Here is a 16,253-nt window from a genome sequence, read left to right on the forward strand (position 1 = left end):
ACATGGGTGTTATCGCACTTCTGCCCATTAAAGCTGACTTCAGAGCCACTGTGGGATCATTAAAAGTGCTATGCCGAGGCTGATACACTGGCTGCTACAAGGCACCTGTGCTTCAGATAAGACTGTGGCGATGCGGGAACAAAGCTTCCCCAACCCATTTGTTTTCGGGTTTATGTCATGACAACATCCAGCGTCTGTATTTGCATCCCATTACAACACATGCTCTGGGTGTGTGCATAATAGAAAACCATGTTTCCATATAAAAATACATTTATTTTGAACAATTTCAAAATGGCAATTTGTTCACAGTAAGAAATGTGATCGAAAACAAGACGTTTTTTATATAATCGACAAAAAGGAACAATATCATAGATCATATCATGCACAACTTTTGGGGCAATTGCACCACTAGACTATTAGACAAGGTGTTTAATAATATGTTTAATGTGTGAAGTAAACTTTGAAATCACCATGATATATATATACAGTATTCGCTTAACCCAGAATTGTCTTCTATAGTCTTTTTTTTAAAATCACAGATAATTAGGGCATGCTACTGTAAAAAAATAAATAAAAAAAGAGGACATACAGCTTGTTGTGGAACCTGATGTCATGGAAACACACGACTGCTCAGTCAGCTGACTTTACAATAACGTAGGGTGAAGCTTGTGTTTTAGATTTAAATTCCTTCCTATTCTATGTACAAGTTGTCAAAATGTCCACTTCTAAGGCCAGACTTTCATGTTGTGTGCCATCATCTGAGAAACAGTCTTTGAAAGCACCGTGTTATCGTACAGAGCAAAAACCAACAACACATTTCTGTCTTCACAACAGTCAGACTTAGACATTTGTATACATATGCATTATATTTACAACACCAAGACCGCTAGCTTGAGGGCGGTTTATCCAGAGTGTGAAGATGAAGCGGTTAATTTAAAAAAAAAATCTCTGATAATAGAATGCCAAATAACTTATTCATTATATTTCTGCTTTTTGGAGGGAGAGCAATTTCATGACTGTTGTTGTTTCGGGTTGTAATATCCACTCAGGATGTAAAGAACAGATAGAAAATTATAGCAAAATGAAAAGGTTGCACTTGACAGATTTTATAACCTGGATCATTTTGTATACTAGAGGCAAATAATAAGCTAGCAGGAACCATTATCAACAAGTAGAAAACAACGTTTCTATTGCAGTAAATTTATAACATCAGGGCCTGGATGATATTACTACAATATTCCTCAAGGGCCAGATATCCTAATAACAACTCATCATAGGTCCATGTTGAATTTAACAACACAAAAAAGCCTATAAATTCTTTCTTTTCTCCTAAATGGTATGTACTTTTCTACTTTACATTATATAAACATATTTTCTGACAGCTTTCGATAGCAGGACGTTGGATATTAGGATACTATCTTAATAAATACCTATACAGATGTGTAAAAGGAAGCAAGGAGCAATAAGAAAATGCATTATATCAACTGAATAATCTATAAAATACCACTGTTAGCATTTTTAGAGTCATGGTAGCAGTACAAGGCATGAGAGAATTGATGCTATTTGGACATTTTGTGCTGTTTGATGCATTTATGAGCTAATTTCAGCAGTTCACCGCCCTCAAACTAGAGACCCTGGAGTCTGGCTCAGTGGATTGATCTCTATCAAGTATTGTAAACTAGATACTTATTCTATCCATGTGAATTAAAAACATGACTTTGAACGATAGCAGCTATCAGCGTGAAATAAATGGAGAAACAAAGAGAAAAAAAACAAAGAAAAATGCCAACAAAGCAAACTAGCTCAGCACAATTGAAACACAACAATCGGTACTTACTCAGCATCAGAGCTATTGTCTTAGACATTTGTACAGTTTGGAAATTCCCTTGTAACAATTCTCTCCATATTTCTTCCCATTCCACCTGGAAACATACGGAATAATAATGAAAAAAAAAGAAACAGGGAGTAAATACAGAGGCAGACTTTGACATCACAAACTGCTACTATCGGGTTTTCGGCTTTATCTATGTGACACTCAGACGACATTGGAGCAGTTGACGTAATAACTGCTCTTAAGATCACGAAAACAAAGTTAAATCTAGCCCTCGCTAATCTTTTTACCCACGGATCAAATGGTTTTCTACAAGCTTTTACACTTAATTACGAATTCATCACCCATGCATTTTGGCTGAAAAGCCGCCTGCTGTCACACCAAAGGAACATGGCCTATCTGAGCAGGGCTGAGCTGGTGATGGAGAGCTGATAAGATAGGATTGCTGTGACAAGTGGGGTCGTTCAGATTGTGCAGACAGTGGCTTATTCAGAGGTGGAACTTTCATGTTCCAGCTGTGTCGGTGGCTTAAATTCAGTCATTTGTATGGAGCCAACGTGAAGCTAATTTCATGTTCGCCCATATAACTAATAACCTGGCAGTAAATTCATCAAGGTCACGATCCGGCTGTCAGTTCACGTTTATGAAAGAAATAATGATTTATGAGATTTAAATTGCTTTTACAAGGAGCATGTTTTAAGGCTAAAGTCTGTGTCGTCCGCAGCCAAATCACAATTTGTAAGGTGAAAGATAAAATGAAGTTGAAAATTAAGATCTGACAGGTTAAATCTGAGATCTGAATGTCGCGTGAAACTGAGCAGAAGCGACTAATCACACTGAGCCGGCCGGCGTTCAAAGAGCTCCATGTCCAGCGGGGAACAGAGCTGGGAAAAAATGAAATCCTTCACCTTTTCACTCCGCTTCACAAATGGAAGAATTTAAGCATTTGTCACATTTATAAAGATTTTTAAAAAATGCTGCTGATCAGAGCAGCTCTCAGAAGGCTGCGGTACACAGACATGATCATTTCTGATAAAGCTCATCTATCAGCAGTGCATTTTTTCCCCCTTTTGGTTAATTTTCAGCAACTGAATTTTCCTGTTACATATACACCATTTATGAAGATGTTAGACTGTCATTCATTTCATTTATTAATTGCGATTGAAGCTGTAATGAGCAATTTTTTTTGGCCTCTTGGGACACGCAGAGACAAGTCGTGAACATTAACACATCAACATCTTTTAAGCTGATGTTAGCAAACACTTTACAGATCAGGCAGTTACAGAGCAACATTATCATTCATTTGGTGTCGCGTTTCTTTCCACAAGACGATTTCAAGTCAGCCTCTTTCAGCTCTGTTTATGGTCTCTACCAACTCCTGAGGGGAATATGTGGCTCTTTAGATGCAAAATGCTCCATTATATTCATCAGCTAGCTTATAACTATGTCCCCGTCTGCTGTTGGGTTCTGAGGACATGGTGTACAGTTGATTTTTTTAAAAACTTTTTCACAGAGAACATCTGCTATCTGCTGCTGTTTAGGTTGTGGATTGCACAGCTAAAGCTACAACAGGTGATAATTCTTTGTAGTTTCATCAATAAGGGCAAAACCTTTAAAACTGAAATGTTGCCATTAAATAGATTGATGCGAGAAAAACATCAACCATACCCACCTTTAAATCCCTCACCATTTATTGATTGAACCCCTAAAAGCTCATCTCTGTCTACATGTTCCATATTTAAAAGGTATTTTTAAATCAAAATAATATCTCTGCCTTAAATGACTTACATGTACTCTGGTATGCAGTAAGGCAGCTCAGCATGTGTTTTTTTTAACCGTAAACTAGGAATTTATTTACAGTGTTCACATCTCTATGTACATATGTTTCACCAAAACTAATACCCTGTCAGTATCTTGATGGGGCACCATTACTGCATCCTTGGCTTTGCTCCACGCAAGACAACTGTGATAGGTTTAAAGAAACACAGACAAACCAGAGCAGGCTTCTCCATATAGCAGAATCATAATGAGGTGCAGTCAGACCATTCTATCCTGCAGAATGGTCTGATGATGCGTCACTACAAGTGCACAGCACTTTCAAGCTACAAATGCTCAACCATGGTTTTGGCTGCTTACTTCGCTAATGATGCATCCTCCAGCATATAAAAAACACACCATAACGACATACTAACAAAGTGGAATATTTGATTTTCTCCACAGTCTCTAAGGATTTACAAAAAAAATGAAATGGAAGTTGTAAATGTTTTTGAAGAGCAACTACTACAGTGTAAAAGTGTGAGGATTCTTAAAAGGAATTAGCAACGGAGGCGAGTACAATAATTCTTTGCCTCTGATTGGCTGTTGACCAATCATGTAAATGAATAAGAGTTGCTGTTACGGCCACCAGTATTGGTGTGCCGTCTGGTTTCCGGGTGGTGTCCTATAAGGCCTTTGTGTGAGGGTACACTGCGTGTGTTGGTTCAGCTGTGGTTGTTGTGGTTGTTGAGTCTTTTCAGAGTCTCTCTGGAACACCAGCTGCCAGCCATTCCACCTAATGGCTCTGGAGAAGCCCCGCCTTCAGACCTTCCTGATTGGGCCACCCTCCAGCTCTCCTCTGCCTCTAACCAATCGGATGCAGCCATCATCACACCTGCAGGCTATATATGTGCCACCTTGTTGTTAGTCTGGGCGGCTGATATTTGTGACCAGTCCGCCCTGGTGCCTCTCTGTGTGTGATCATTTGTTTGTATTTTGATGAGTTTTGGTCTGTAGGTATGTGTGGTTGGGTTGATGGGTACCGCAGACCACTTTGGTCTGTAGATACTCCTGGTGAGTGCTACAGACACTGTGGGCTTAGTGAAGAAGCCATTCGAGTTTTGAGTCTTCGTTCCCTATGTGTGTGAATGTGAGGCACTAGTTTAGTTTGTTTTCACACGCTTTGCATTAGTTTTTGTTACTGGTGGTGGGTGTTGCTGAGGTAGTTATGTTTGGCTAGGGAGTTCAGTTGCTTTGTTTTAAGTTTAGATAAGTTTGGGAAACTCTGTTAGCCTTCATTTTGTTATATTATGTTCTTCAATTTAGCAACAGTCACCAGTCTTGTATTCATTATCGCTTTTATGTTCCTTTGCCACTAAGTAATAAATCCCTTCACCTAAACCAATAACATCTGGTTATTTTTGTTACATCCAGCCCCCCCTAGAGGTTGGATCGTAACAGTTGCTCTTTACTGTAATGCTGTTACACTCACAGATGACATTTGATACTCCTTACAAGGCTCTTTGAAATTGTCATTCTTAGAGGCGTGATAAATATTAACCTTGCCCTTGCTTACCAGACTTTGATTTTTCCTCAAGATGCATGAATATTAAGAGCGTGAATGCTAATCAGAGAACTGCGGCTTCGGGAAAAAAATTATCCAACATTTTCTTGACTTACTGACTTGATTGCTGACTTGATTACTAGTCCTGACAAATTCCTGCCTCATCCAATATGTCATCGAGGCTCCTGGATCTCCTTAATTAATTTGCGCATTTCAACTCAACTGTAAATTCTTACTTATTATAAAATATGAGCCTGTGCGAGCTGTCATTTTAGTCATTCAGTATTAACATAAATCAAATGAGGATCCTTGACTGAACTCACCTTACTTATTTTTCCATTTTATTCGGTCAAATTCTGCTTTAAATGTTCAAATCCTCACTTCGACCTTCACGAATCCACACTGGTTTTACCCAACAGCTCCAGCTGCACTGTGACAACTATCAATGACTCACTGATTCTGCTTCTTCCTACAGCTTGTAAAGCCATTTGGACTAAAATGAGGGTTACATAAAAATCACTGAACCCCGACATTAATTAATGTTTTTCCTCTGGTAGGGGGGCATGTTTTCACCGGCTGGAACAAGACCTACCTTACAGGCAAGAGAAAACGCATTACTACTTAAAACATGTATGTTGGATTGTCTGCTCATACCAGATATGTTTTACATACGGATAAATCAGTGCGTTATAGAAAGGCAATATTCATAACAGATGACTGGGGATATTAGTCCTGCTGAAAGCTGGACAGTGACCCCCACCAGTAGATGATAGATTTATTATTTTCCTGTAAAACGGCTGAAACTAGATACATCCCACTCAGCTTTGCAGGATCATTTGCGTCTCAGCCAAAGTCAGTACACGCGAGAGTCCAACCAAGCTGACGAGTATTAATGAAATCTTTAAACAGCAGGTCGTAAATTCATTGAATCTAGCGAGCCCCGGATCAAAAGGTCCCACGCTGTTCTGCCCTTTTGTAAATAAACACTTACGAAAGCAGCCAAAAGGCAGTTAATTTGTTTTAGATCGGCAAGGACTTGGAAAAGGTGGAAACAGCTGAGAAATGAAGAATAGCCAAAGTGCTGAGTGACCAGAAAAAAAAAGGCGTGCAGCCCACATGTCTGTGTCAGGAGCACTGCAGTGCTACTTTTGTCAAATAGTCCACAGTGTCTGCAGGGACTGAACAGTTCTCATCTAAAAGGCGTCACAGAGGATGTCAGGCATAGCAATCAAAAAGTTAACTTGTCATGGTGATATCTGGCTTCTGTGCAGATGCTGCATTTGTGGTCTTGATGTGCAATTTGCAAAAATACGACACACTGCGGTGATAAAGACGCTCCAGAACCTCAGACGTGTGCTGCACTTCAATGTACTGCAAAGTAGCCTCGCTCATGGAGGAGTCATTTAAATAAGACGGCAACAATGTCATTGTAGTCCGTGTTTACACAAAATACAGTTAAAATATATTCAGGTGCTCGGTGGTGTTTTTTTTTAGGGCAATAAAATGTTAATCCGTATCAGTCGCTTGCAGTGACAGTCATGCCTTAAATCCTGTATTAATGGCTCCGAATAGTTCACAGATATTAATATTCTGCATTTAATTTTGTCTTGGAATAAAACATCACATCACTGCTGCCACACACTGTAGTTCCTGACTAAATTTTCTACATCTAAGCGAAGCTGTGAATAGTCATACTGTACTTAAATTTTGTATTATGTTATACTTCCCCACACCACATATATCTTTTACATCACTACTTTCATACCTGTAGTCTGCTTGAAGATTTTAAATCCTTATGAGCGTCTACATCACCTTAAAAAGCAGTTTTTGCGTTACTGCACCAATAATATTAACCACAGTGTAATGCCACAGTGACAGAGTGACTTTTGGCTGCATTTTAAGTGCTTTAAATTTGATTCTTCAAATTATTTTTGATAAAATTCAAACATTTTTTTACTTGGGCAACATCTTGAATCTCTTTTCATTGTAACAAGAATTTCTAAACAGTGATATTTCTAGTTTAAATTTAGCAAAAGCTCCTCATACCTCTACTATAGCTGCTTTAGATACTGTGTAGAACATAGTAATTGGTAAATTGTACATACCTCTAGTTCTGGCCTCCAGCTCCTTTTCCATGAGTTCTTTCTGAGACGGAAACTCGCTGAGCTTGACCTTGGACATGGCGTCGTTCTGACCGACTGTACTTATCACCTCTGGCTCCTTCTCGTGACTGTCCTCAGTCTGAACATGGATCCAGGGGATTTTCCTGAAAGAAGACAGCAAAGCAATAGATAAAAGATAATTAGCTTTTGATTTACAGATGAATTCAATACAATTTGGTCTCTTATCTGTGTGAACACACCTTTTGAACTTGTAGATGAAGAATGCAGCTAAACCGACAAACACCACACTGAGCAGCATCAGCATGGCCGACCCACTATGGATGGAGTTTGAATCCACAAGTGGCGCTGAAACACAAATACATTAAACCAGTGCCACATTTTGACAAAGACAAATGTGTTAAGCCCTTTTTTTGTTCCCTAAGCCATGTCTTATTCCAAGGAGATTACTTTCATTACCCGATGTCTTGTACCGACTGCAGGTACAGTTTGGAGAGCCGCTCTCTGCATGTTATCCCCTCAGGGCATTAAAAGGAGCCTTTAGGAGGTCTGCTGCCTCTACCTGGGGTGGGCCATGCACGTGGCAGCTTATGCATAGTCATGGCTTTTTAAATGCTGAGATGCAATATTCAAAGTATTTCCCCCTCGCCCCCCATCTTTCGTTTCTTCGGAGAGAAGCCTATGAAGTCTATGACCTTTCGGGATCATTTTAAAGGCAACCCAGACCTTTGTGTGCAGACAAAATGAAGACAGATCCATTGGTGGATGAAAAGGGTAAAGCCACGCAGGGTTGATCGACAAGTTTTTACGATATGCTAATGACCCGGTGACCCTGCCGATTTCCTCAGCGCATACCAAATGCCTTCTTTGTCAATCACGTCATTGATCGGGTGATTTCAAAGAGAGCTACTGTCTCACAGCCTCAGGTACAAATCTGTCAAACTGTGAAGGGTATTTAAATCCTGTGATATACAGTATCATATACATCTCACTCAGGGAACACAGTTTCTTTGTCTTTGTCTTGCTTTATTTTCTCAGCTCTTGGGTAAAATCTCAATGTCAAACTATTCGAAGAAAGACAAATCTTATCTTTTGACAATTGGCAAGCATAACAAATGCACCGTGGCTGTGTAGACATACTGTACTAAACCAGCATAAATTAAGCCTAAGGCCTGTTTGAATGTTTTGTTTTTGTCTACCTGCAAAGGGGTGTTTCAAATCTAACAAATGCACTGGGGAGCAGAAACAATATGGTAAGCTTAAAGAAAAAAGATACATAAAGCTTACCCAAGGTTTGCTGAGTCATGTACACAATAATGCGGATATCAGTTTTCAGTTCAAACTGGACCAGGCCTTGGTTCAGGGCAGTGACAAAAATATCTGAGATCTGTTACAGGTAGTCAACACAAAACACAGAAAAACATTATGAGACATTAGCATTTCACAATGATGTCATTATTTCATGAATTACCAATTCATACTTAGAACTTATAAGAATAGTTTAACAAACAACTTGAGAAATACACTTTATTGCTTTTTCAATGACAGTTTATGGAAAAGACTGATACCACACATGTCTGTTTTTCAGCTCGAGCCAGCAGGTGATTAGCACTGCAGTTTAAAATTACAGTGTGCATCTCCTCCTAATGCTTTTAGTTGTTCTGTTAGTGTACCAAAAGTGCTAACTTAAGAAATGCCAAAGTATTCTTCTGAGCGTCTTTTGATTTTCTTGGCTCCTGTACATTGCAGATGGTCCAGATGGAACATACAAAAAAAAGCAGAGCCAAAATCAATCAATCTGTTATAATTATTTACTGGTGGACATGATTTGGCATTTGCCTCTACATCCTTTTTAATACTAAATCTTATTTTATGATTTTTTTTGTCATATCAGTAGAATGATACATCTATTCTTGATTAAACGTTCACATGATATCTAAGCAAACATCTTTAGATATCTTACCCTCTCTAGAGCCTCCTCATTCCTTCTGTTATGCTCACTTGACGTATGCTCATCGGGCAGGATAAAGAGCTCGGCTGTAGTTGGAAGTCCTGGGTACAAAGACACCAGCAGCTGATCTACATGAACCCCAGACACCTGCAGCAACAGAACAACACGAAAGGCAGATATAACTTCACAACTGAGGTTAAAGTTTGGAACTTTGAAGTCCAGATCTGAAAAGATTTTGACATCAGCTTCAATTGAAAATTCACACTGGATAACAGTGTGTGGTTACTGTCATGACAGATAAACTAAAAAAGGCTCACACACGGAGCATAAAGCATCACGACTGCTGTGTCATTACTGCGCGCAGGTATGAAATAGTAATGACCCTGAAAGCCACTAGCGTCCGATGTTGGCTCCAGGAAAGATCTCCTGGGGGTTGATGTACCTGTGACAGAGCTGTCCGCACCACACGGCCTATGTCCTCCCTCCATTCGGGGATGTCAGGATTGTGCTCGTCAAGTGCTGGCGAAAACGACAACAGCAGCGACCTGAAGAACTCTGGGAAAAAAACAGGTGAAGCGATGTCTCTTAGAACATGAATGCTACTTCTGGTTTACTTTTTGATTAATCTGATGTGCAGTTTTGTCTTTTTTCATTTGGCAACATGCGCCTGGAAGTTAATTGCTCCTCAAGATTTTGTGTTCGCATACCGTGACATTTTATTCATTAGATAAGTCCACGTCCACATCAACGTGGCGCAGCTTTGGAGCAGCTGACCGAGAGGCATCACACTTTCCCCGAGATGGCGCATTGCATATTCATGTGTCGTGCATCTCACCAATTAAAGTGCTTTGAAGACTGTCTCCCCCACTCACCTTTAACTGTTATAACTTTTGAATCCTGCATTACGGTGCTCCCAGAAGCAACCTGGACCGTGACCTTGTTTTTTCCCTCTTTCTGAAACGTGTATGAGATGCTTCCTTCCAAGGTTATAATGGGCTGGATTTCAAAAGGAAAAAAACAGAGAATTGCACAGAAAAAGCTGCATCCTCTCCGCTGAATATAAAATGCTATGTGCATGCAGCCCTTGACATACTGTATAATGAGGGGGTGCTGCAGTGAACACAATCAGCGTGATAAATAAATATGACCAGCCATCCTCTACAAAGACATCGGGCAGTCACGTGTGGTTATATTTTACATGATTTGTGGGGAAGCTCTGTAGATTTACATTTTCAGATTGTAAACAACAACGCCAGGACATCAAGAGGGGGGAGTGGAAAGGAAATGGAAAGACAGCAGTAAACAGGACAAACGCATTTGCGGAGGAACAGTGGGAAGAAGACGAGATAAGTTTCTCACCTCGGAGCTGTTGTCAAACCACCAGAAGAAGGTCAATGTTCTGGGGTGGCTCGGCCAAACCACCGCAGTCAGATTAGCCTCCTTCCCCCTGATGGCTACAATAGGAGCGGAGAGATATACACGCTCCACTGGACCTGAGGCGGCGACACATACACCAGCACATATCCATACATGCATCAAATAAATGCACGCAGCAAACAGTGAGTATTATCGTGATCACAGCTGACGCACATTTAGCTCCAGGTGTGTGCTTTTGCATATGCCAAGACTAAAATATATAAAAGTAACACAAGCATGACTGAAATGGAATTCAGCAGAGTGGGAACGTGACTATCCATGAAAGAGAAAAGGCTTTTTTGCTATATGCGCTGCCGCAGGAATCAGTAATGATGTTTCTTATTCACGTACTGGTGATGTGTAAAAACAGTGTGCTGCTGTCAGATCCCTGGCTGTTTTCTGCAGAAGCTGTCACTCGGTAAATCCCAGTCGTTCTGTAGATGTGCTTGATGCCATCATCAGTCCTGCTCAGGTTAGAGTATGTGATCTTGATGCCGTCCCCGAAGTCGAGCTGGATGCTGGTTCTCAGCGAGTCTCCCTGTGGACAGATGGCATGACATAGCATCTGTCACTGAGGCTTAGGTTGAGATCCTTCACTTAGACCACATACAAGCCAAGAAAGCTCAGCTCCACTCCTGAAAGTGTCGCGGCTGAGATGTCCTATAAGCTGTGTCACAAACACTTGATAGGAGAGTATGAATGGAAGGAGACAGAAATTCAACCGAGAAAAACAAGAGAAGTGAAAAAAGAGCATCAGAGGCAAGAGAGGTCATGAAAATGTCCTAAAGTAAGAAGGATGAGTTTATAATCTGCTGCCATTTTTCCAGCGGACATGATCATTCAAAACAAACATATTGCCATTATTAAAGTGTTTTTCCACCCAAATCCAAAAACACTATGATAATTAACTCTGGCTTTGTTTACCCAGAGATATCTATAGTGTGAGACTTCAATATGTCAAGGAAGCTTTATTTGTGGTGCTCACAGCATTGAAAAATCTAAATATTCTCTTAACACCCTGTCACGAGTTTTCAGGCAACTAGAAGTACTTCCAATTAAATCTGTAAACACTGCAATCTGAAGATTATCTGAAGATTATCCAGCATAATGATGCTGGGGAAGCCAGACTTTTCCTCCAGCAACATTAAGAGATCTTGATGATTATTTTATTGTTGTAATAAGCAAGGACTGTATATAAGGATGGGTTTAGCCTCTGGGTTTGAAAAGTGAATCACATGCGTAATGACTTAAATTTGTTTGCTTTCTAATGACCAGCAGGAGGTGACTTCTCTGGCTGCAAAAAGTGGTGCGATTGTATAGACATATACGAGAAAACTACCGTACTTCTTACTTGATTTACTACCTCTGTATACATTTTCCTGAATTTCTTATGGTCTCAATTGCTAGTTTCAAGTCTTCTTCAATAAAGTATAGTGCTCATGTTTTACATGTAGGTACCATTTACAGAGCAATAGGTGATAAAGCAGGGTTTGCTTCGGTACATGGCTATCTCATGATGAAAATGGGTATCTAAAAAATACTGAATGCACTACTGTGAAATCTGGCACACATATTCAAAGTCTCCAGGATAACAGTCCTCATAATTATCTGTTGCTGGGTCCGTGTATACTTTGGCAATTGGATTTTCCATTCTAAAACGGGTATTGAAAAACAAAAATTAATGATTATTTGATTTGATTTATTGAAGTTTTTGATTAATGGTTATTTGATTTTCGTTTTAAAATACAAAAATTAAAATTGAAATACAAGGCGTTTTTCCTTTTCATTCTCAAAAAGGGATATAAGAAATTTTAAAAAATGCTTTGATTTTCATTTTATACTTAGAATAACAAAAAAATAAAATCAGTAAGAGACAGAAATGAAAAAAGGTACATTTTTTTCATTTTCTGAGACTGGAAGTGGTCATCAGCAAGGATGGAGCCAAACGACAAGAAGATTCTCAGAGGGCAAAGCCAGAGAGCAGTGATTGGTCAGACCATAGATATATATATATATAGAAGACAGCACGTTAGGTATCTATTCTTCTGCCTATATCTATGGTCGGAACATCTGGTAGCATCTCTGGCTGCTGTTGACTTTGTTTTTGGAATAAAACAACATCATCAACATTCAAATATTTCAGGTGGAATATTCCTTTAAACCAACCTAAATTTCATGTTTTGATCATTATCAAGTGAGAAACCTCAATCTAGACTCCTCATAATAACGTTTGAGATAAATGTTGCTGTTATTTGTTTAGTCCAGCCTAAATGACAGAAATCCACAACTGTAATTTTATTTCAGGACTCTGTTATTAAATGTCAAAACAATCAATGTGACTCTAGGATCCAAAATAAGTTGGACTTCTACATGAGAACTTTATTCTACTTCCTGAAAAGTTTGGTCAATAAAAAGGACAAAAAATAATATTTTCAGCTGAACTAATGACAGATTTTGTGAATTTTCTGCTCACATGTTGTGTTGTTGTAAATTTACTCTTTCAAAGAAATAGCCGCCTAACCCCCTGGAAACCAGCATTTGTCCTGTTTATGTGTTGCTCTTCGGTGAAACTACACAGCCGGTCGTAATGGTTTTTTTGAGCAACACATCATACTATGACGTTTTTACAGGGATGGTTCTACTATGGAACCAGTTTGACATGTTCAGGTGTTCTACATGTGAAAACTCAGAGATTTCAGGTACCAGAAGGTGGTTTTCAAATGTCTTTGTTAACTTTCTGCTACAACTTTAAACTAAAAGCAACTTGCAGCAGAAGAGACTCAGAGTTTTTTGGAAGTTCTGGAGACCAGACTTTAGAGCAGCAGAAACATCTGTCAGTAGTTTGAGCAGGAGAAGGTGAGCTTCAGAGTAGAAATGAGACGGAAACCTTCTTGACCCGTGTGGTGAAGTCCTGTACCAAGAGTTTGAGCAGGTTGTGAAGAGTTCTTTGGTCTGAAAGCACCAGAAGAGTCGACTCATTAAAGGAGAAAATGGGTGATATTGTGGTTCTTCTGTTGCTCTGCAGTTTCCAGTTTCCTTAGACTGAACATCATGTTTCTATTTTAAATGATTTACTGTGTGAGCCCAAGAGGGCTTCAATAAACTCCCTCCATCCCCTGGACACAACATATTATATCACCATGTTAAATCATTTTTTGAATTGTTTTTGAGTTTCAATCATAGTTTTAGCATAGTTTTTTTTCTCTTTGCTTGTGTAGTTTTGTCATCTGTGCGAAAGGTGCTAAACAAATAAAGTTGAATTGATAAACTGAATAACTGACTAACTCATGATTGACAACAGAAGTATTTTCATTGTGATTTAAGGTTTTATTTAATTTTTAAGGTTGGAGTTAAAATCTTAACAGAAACAAAAGATTAAAGGAATAAACTACATTAATAAAAGCAATTAAATCAAAGGAAAAAGCATTTCACACAATGAAACTTTTAAAAAGAAAATTAAACATTAAATACAATTAATTTATATTACACAAAATATTTAATTAGATAATTAAACAGAAGATACAAAACATGCAATTATGAAATTAAACATTTTTAAACAAAGACATTAAAGATGAAATATTTTATATAATTGAACACTCAAAAAATACAATTAAACAAGAATATTAAACATTTAAAAAATAGAAAACAATTAATTATTAAACCTTTAAAAAGACAAAACATTTAATGAAAAATACATGTTTAATTAGAAAATTAAATCTTAAAAACAATAAAACTTTAAATAGGAATTAAACAGTAAATTCAATGAAGGATTTAAAAAGAAAAATAAACATTAAAAGGTGGTAAAGCATTTAAAAAGAAAAACCTTACAGATCAAATTTAAAAATTAAACATTGGGAAAGAAAAGGAATTTTTTTCAAACAAGCCAATAAAACATTTGAAAAAACAATTAAACATTAAAAAGACAAAACATTTCAAAATCAAATCAGACAATAGAAAAGAATGAAAGGTGAGAAAAGAGCAAAACTAAACACTGAAGAAAAATCAAACTAAAGACAAAACATTTGAAAAGACCAGTTAGACTTTAGAAGATCAAATTAAACAGAAGAGACAATAAAACAATCAAAAAGAGAAAAAACAGATAAAGGTCTTAAAGCGTTTTCTAGTCTGAAATGAAAACATGAAGTTGTTTCTTCAAACATTTCCTCTTTCTGTGTTCTTGGTTTGAATGTGGACAGATTTACTAAGAGCTCATTTCAGAAAACTGCTTTCCAGACAAAGTCTACGAGTAGTTGAAGGCATCGATCAAACTAATGTTACCTTCTGATCTCCACAAACTTTATTATTCAGTGAAAAGAATCAATGTTTGTTCAGGATTTCTAAAGAACCCACAGGTGAAGGTCTGAGAAGAACTCAGATGGATGGTCTAAATGTGAAATCAAGACTCATAGTCACAAGTTTTAAGGCTTCTATTAACCACAAAGTTCAAACTAACACAGGAGTACTGAGAAACTTTTAAAACTTCAGCCCTCAGACTGTCTCAAAGTTCAAACTAACAGCCATCTACTCAGGAACTTCTTAAATTTCAGCCCTCAGACTGTCTCAAAGTTCAAACTAACAGCCATCTACTCAGGAACTTCTTAAATTTCAGCCCTCAGACTGTCTCAAAGTTCAAACTAACAGCCATCTACTCAGGAACTTCTTAAATTTCAGCCCTCAGACTGTCTCAAAGTTCAAACTAACAGAGATATACTGTGGGACTTAGAAAATTTCAGTCCTCAGACTGTTTGAAGGTTCAACCTAACAGTGAACTACTCAGGAACTTAGAAGATATCAGTCCTTGGACTGTCTGAAAGTTAAATCTAACAGAGATCTACTGTGGGACTTAGAAAATTTTAGCCCTCAGACTGTGTGAAAGCTCAGGTCCTGAGGACTCGGGAGGTCTCGAGGCTTTGGAAAGTCTTGGAACTGAGGGTCCAACCCTCCAGCACAAAGGCTGAAGTCCAACCTCCTGAGAAAAACGGTCAAGATGACACTCAAGTAAAAAAAAAAAAAAAAAAAAAAACGATGATAAATCCGCAAAAAAAAAAAAAGATTAAGTATCTGAGTGAGTAGCTCAGGGGTAAAGAAGAAAGACTACCATGTGGAAGGTAGCAGGATCAAGTCCCACCACTGGCAGTTTTTGCCAGTGGTGGGACTTTTTCAAAAAATTTGAGAAGGGTCTGATCTTGAACCGGCAACCTGTAGCTCCATAGGCATACCCTTAACTCACTGAACTACAGATCAGACAAAAAAAATATAAATTTGTCGTCCCTTTGACATTGTAGTTTCCAAGTGACCACATGGGTGGGGCCAAGGCGGAGTCTGGGTGGAGTCAGGGTGGAGAGTGGGAGGGGAGGTGGGTGGCAGCTTCCCCCCCATCCACCCCCCCACCTTCCCCCACTGCCCCCTCTACTCCCCCACCGCCCACCACAACTTCCCCCACCTGACGAGTTTTTCGAAAATCCGAGTCTCGACGGGTTTCCCGAGTTTCTGGAGTTTCCACCAGGTTGGAGGCCAAACAAGTTGTCATGAAGAGGTGTTGAAGTCGATGAGGATGGAGTGACTTTTAACAGCGACTAGAAGGAAGACGACTAGAACAGCAGGTCTTTAACCACC

General features: G+C 38.8%; 1 protein-coding gene across 2 annotated transcripts in view; it reads right to left on the reverse strand.

The window, feature by feature from the left end:
* Window positions 1-252: 252 nt before the first annotated feature.
* sorcs3b (sortilin related VPS10 domain containing receptor 3b) overlaps window positions 253-16,253 on the reverse strand; it is a 57,720-nt gene continuing 41,719 nt past the window's right edge. The window contains exons 19-27 of one of the 2 annotated variants that reach the window (XM_022186863.2): window positions 10,989-11,175; window positions 10,581-10,714; window positions 10,094-10,217; window positions 9,664-9,776; window positions 9,234-9,368; window positions 8,558-8,657; window positions 7,513-7,618; window positions 7,256-7,416; window positions 253-1,922 (exon numbers count right to left, since the gene is read on the reverse strand). In XM_022186863.2, coding sequence (XP_022042555.2) covers window positions 1,858-1,922; window positions 7,256-7,416; window positions 7,513-7,618; window positions 8,558-8,657; window positions 9,234-9,368; window positions 9,664-9,776; window positions 10,094-10,217; window positions 10,581-10,714; window positions 10,989-11,175 — 1,125 coding nt within the window. In that variant the 3' untranslated portion in view covers window positions 253-1,857. Of the gene's footprint in view, window positions 1,923-7,255; window positions 7,417-7,512; window positions 7,619-8,557; window positions 8,658-8,783; window positions 9,007-9,233; window positions 9,369-9,663; window positions 9,777-10,093; window positions 10,218-10,580; window positions 10,715-10,988; window positions 11,176-16,253 lie in introns of those variants that run through there. The other variant, XM_051960318.1, reaches the window with a different exon arrangement.

Source organism: Acanthochromis polyacanthus, chromosome 15, assembly GCF_021347895.1.
Source record: "Acanthochromis polyacanthus isolate Apoly-LR-REF ecotype Palm Island chromosome 15, KAUST_Apoly_ChrSc, whole genome shotgun sequence".
Taxonomy (NCBI): domain Eukaryota; kingdom Metazoa; phylum Chordata; class Actinopteri; family Pomacentridae; genus Acanthochromis; species Acanthochromis polyacanthus.